Source organism: Aphanomyces astaci, assembly GCF_000520075.1.
Source record: "Aphanomyces astaci strain APO3 unplaced genomic scaffold supercont1.97, whole genome shotgun sequence".
In the NCBI taxonomy this organism is placed as follows: Eukaryota; Oomycota; class Saprolegniomycetes; order Saprolegniales; family Verrucalvaceae; genus Aphanomyces; species Aphanomyces astaci.
Genome location: NW_009798360.1, coordinates 20753 through 24740, shown reverse-complemented (window position 1 = coordinate 24740; position 3988 = coordinate 20753). Strand labels below are relative to the sequence as shown.

At 47.0% G+C, this 3988-nt stretch overlaps 2 protein-coding genes and 2 non-coding genes across 4 annotated transcripts; all 4 read right to left on the bottom strand.

Annotated features, from left to right (window-relative positions):
* Positions 1-939: 939 nt before the first annotated feature.
* On the bottom strand, positions 940-1013 carry H257_17047. Its single transcript has one exon. It is a non-coding gene; the product is annotated as a tRNA-Asp (tRNA).
* Positions 1014-1023: 10 nt separating this feature from the next.
* Positions 1024-1094, bottom strand: H257_17046. The gene has a single exon. It is a non-coding gene; the product is annotated as a tRNA-Glu (tRNA).
* A 606-nt stretch (positions 1095-1700) lies between these two features.
* Positions 1701-3306, bottom strand: H257_17045 (hypothetical protein; the record flags this gene model as incomplete). The annotated part of the gene is made up of 3 exons (XM_009845688.1): positions 1701-1912; positions 1954-2368; positions 2428-3306. The coding sequence occupies 3 exons, from the start codon at positions 3304-3306 to the stop codon at positions 1701-1703; spliced, it is 1506 nt and encodes a 501-aa protein (XP_009843990.1).
* Positions 3307-3468: 162 nt separating this feature from the next.
* H257_17044 (hypothetical protein) lies at positions 3469-3954 on the bottom strand (the record flags this gene model as incomplete). The annotated part of the gene is made up of 2 exons (XM_009845687.1): positions 3469-3513; positions 3718-3954. The coding sequence occupies 2 exons, from the start codon at positions 3952-3954 to the stop codon at positions 3469-3471; spliced, it is 282 nt and encodes a 93-aa protein (XP_009843989.1).
* Positions 3955-3988: the final 34 nt, after the last annotated feature.

Here is a 3988-nt window from a genome sequence, read left to right as displayed (position 1 = left end):
ACTGGCAAATCGGCTCGGGACATCTTAGCCAGCCACGTCATGACTATACTTTTGTATGCACATACATATTTCCATACTAAGATTGAAGACAGGCAAATCGACTCGGGGCATCACAGCCAGCTACGTCAAGACTTGATTTTTGCAAAATTCCACAGTCATTGCAGTTAGTCACGTCAACTAAATTGTGTTAAAGTGGCAAATAAATTAGGACGTTCCATATTCGAAGAATTTTAAGTAAACCAAAAATTAATTAAAAGATAAGAACAAAGACCTACACTTTTTATTCTACTAGATTAATTTTTTTACTTTTTTAATTTAAAAAATATTTATAATATTTTTATATTATAAAGATAATAAATGAATTGTTTAATTTTATATATTTTTATTTTATTATTCCTATAGGCCAAAGTGGGATTCGAAACCACGAATCATTTTAAATAATAAATAATTAAGCTTCTAATTTTTTATTAAACCAAGTAATATAATCAGGTTAAAGAAACTGCTTCTACTTGCTTTTGGAAATAAAGGTAATGAAAATCTAATCAAACCGTAAGAACCTAATTTTAATAAGAATACCAGCTAAAATAACAGAACCGGCTGTAGCATCTTTAGCTTTAACTATACCTATATCAACTAATCTTTGTTTCCAAATAACAGAACCGGCTGTAGCATCTTTAGCTTTAACTATACCTATATCAACTAATCTTTGTTTCCAAATACGATTATTAGTTAACATTTCTTCAAATTCATCTAATCTTGTAGGAAATTGTAAACAAAATAAATAAATTTGGAATTTTACCTATTGTTTCAATTTCCATCTCGCATAATATGTTCTACACTATTAAAAGCTAAATCTATATGAGGCTAATGAAATTCAAGGTGTAATAGGTAATTTAACTGATTTAGAATCTAATTTTATTTATAAAAAAAATTTAATAACGGGAAAAACGGGACTCGAACCCGCGACCTTTAGCGTGACAAGCTAAAACTCTAACCAACTGAGTTATTTCCCCTAAAATAATATCCTTTACGGGGATCGAACCCGTGTTTTTGCCGTGAAAAGGCAAGGTCCTAACCACTTAATCTCCCTAAGCGGTACATCTTACCCCCACACTCATCCTGCCTCTAATCAAAATGAATTGATTTGATTCTATTCATTTTGCACAAGTACGCCCACATGCACTTATAGATAGTGTTCCAAAGGTTTAGTCCTGAGACGTCAACGCACTTCGAAGCTTTCAATCGTTGCGTCACTGGAGTCTTGGGGTGGTCAGCCAACACGACGAGTTCACAAATCGATCGTACTTCATAATCGCGATGTCTTAGGAGGCAATTACAAGCGTTTCCTAGCACAAACAAGTGCGAGATTGAGGCATATAATTGTGGTCAACGCAAATCGTCATGAAAATATTAGCCGAATCAGCAACAACGTGAATTCTTCTACATTCCACTCAAAACAATTGTTATCATACTTCACACATGCGGGCAGACAGTCATCAATGTGATGGTACACGTCAGTGAGGGCAGTTGGTGGTACTACCTCAAACTTCATGCGAACTTGGTGCTGCTCGTACTTCTTCTTGAGCTGTTGTTCCCTTTCCATTTTTCTTGCTCGCCGAAGTGCCTTGAAGGCTTCAAAGGCTTCCACTTCGGAGTCGTCGCTATCACAAAGGTCGATGATTTCCACGTCTGCTGCATCTTCAGCTGGGCGGGGGGGGGTCTTCTCGATGGCCCTCGTTATCAGTGTTTGGGAGGGGGTTTGTTGTCGGCTTGGTGGCGGTGGACGCTGGTGCGGCGTGGGTCGAGGTGGGGGACAAATGTGGGCCGGTCAAAGTGGCGTACGGAGTCATATGACCCAAAACACGACTGGCGCTGGCTTGGCGGCTGAGGAATGTGGTGTAGTGCGGATCGGCTGGGGGGACGAGCGAGGGCCAGTCTGGGTAGTCTTTCGACCTTTGGGTTTCGACTGGGTATGGGCCGTGGCGCATGGTGCGTAATCACTTCGGACCGGTGGGACTTCATCTTGGGTCGTGGATTGGAGGTACGCATCCAATTCGAGGTACTTCCTTCGAATTTCGCTCTCGATGAAACAGTCTTCACCATTCGCAGCGGCGTGGCCTGCAATACAGCATTGCGATGCGTTCTGGGCTGGTGTAGGGGGGACGGTGGCATTCGGTGCCACTTGAGATCGCTTGCCGATGGTCAGATTTTCTGTCGTTGAAGCACCTCGCGAGGTCCGTAAGGGGGTGGGGGACGTCCAGATCACATGTGCCGTGTCGCAAGGATGACTTGTGGCTGGCTTTGGCTGCGCGGGCGTCGTTGCGTCGGTCTTCGGGTGACAAGGGAGTTGAACAAGCGCTCGATTTGACTATTGGATGGTGGGTTTGGGGATGCCTTGCGAGCGTCGGACATTAGTCCGGCATGGACCGATTCCTGAGAAATCGGAGGGACACTTCGGGTTTGCCTGGTTGCAGTGGCCCTTGCGACAACACGGTCACATGAAGAAGAGGGAGCGGAAAAGCTGTCGCGCGCCAGCAATGCGTCAAAGTGGTAGTCGTCACGAAAATCACCCTGAGCGATGTCGTCGTTGGCTATGGGGTGCATGATACGCTTTCGATGGGGCTGCCGCACGTACGCATGGCCCCCAGTTGTTCCTGTGTGCACCATGGTTTCGGGGCAGAGCCATTGTCGTTTCGCTGCCGGAATTTCCCCGTCCGGTATTGCTACGCCGACCCAAAAGTCTCCGTCGTCACCTGGCTGTGTCTGACTTCCTTCGTCTTCCCAAAAATCACCATCATCACCGGACGATGCCTGACTCGCTTCCCTGGAGCTGGCAGTGGAGCCGGCAGTGTGGTCGAACCGGACGGCGACTCGGCGACACCACTTCGCGAGGAAATGGGGGGTCTTACACTCGGGGTGGTCCTCGTCACTCCATTCGGGCCACAACGCCCGCACTTTGTCCCGCATAGCACCAGTGTACAAAGGCTTTGGTGCAGCTACCAGCCATTCGTGCAATTCTTGGTGTCTGCTGTCAACGCACAGTTTCTTGCGCTTCTTCGACGTTTTCCTCGACTTGTTAGTTTGGAGGGACAGCACGTGCTTGTTCACGTCGGCTGTACACACGGAAGCGATTTCGTCCTTCTTGATCAGCCATTTCTCAAACGTGGACACCGGGATCTTCCTTGCCCGGCAGTAATGGACAAGCGTTGTCCCTCCACCTTTGAGCTCGTCCCACGCTTGTAGGGCTTCTTGTTTGAAGGCATAGGTTCGGTGCACCGGAGGACGCTTCGCCGGCGCACAGCTCATGACCTCGCCGATATCGAAAATGCGCCACTCACGAAATCGAAAATGCGCCACTCACTCACCAACCCGTGGTCGACTTGGAGGTGAGAGCTTTGATTGAATTAAAAGTAAGGCGTGCTTACAAATACCAAGGTATTAATTTGTCGTTGCATGTGTTCATGGTGGTCAAAACTCGGCACCACAAACGTTGTATCGATTTTGCTGGGGATTCTCCGATATATTTTCAATAATAGCGTGACATTAGATTGCAACTATACTTTATCCAAGTGGAGGGCCATATAATTAACAGAGGGACAGCAAAAAAATCAGAGTCACCATCTATCAAGGTCACCCACCACCTATCAAGGTCGTCACCAATCAAGGTCGCCACCAATCAAGGTCATGGAGCTCCAACTGGGAACACGTGTAGAACACCTGCTGCGGCGCGCGCCTGTTGCAGAGGCGAACAACGAGCAGGAGAGCGTTGCTGCTGCGAACAGTGTGGGCGAAGTCGACTACGGTGACGAGGAGGGCGAAATGAGGGAACAGTCGGAGGGACAACTCGTTGTAGTGCCCGACTGGCCCAACCAACGCAAACGATCTCAACCCCGAGTGAACTACACATGGATCATGGTGGGGCACTTTGGTTCGTTCGTTGGTGCTAAGGACCATTTGGCCCCCTGCTCAATCACTTTGACCAGCAAGG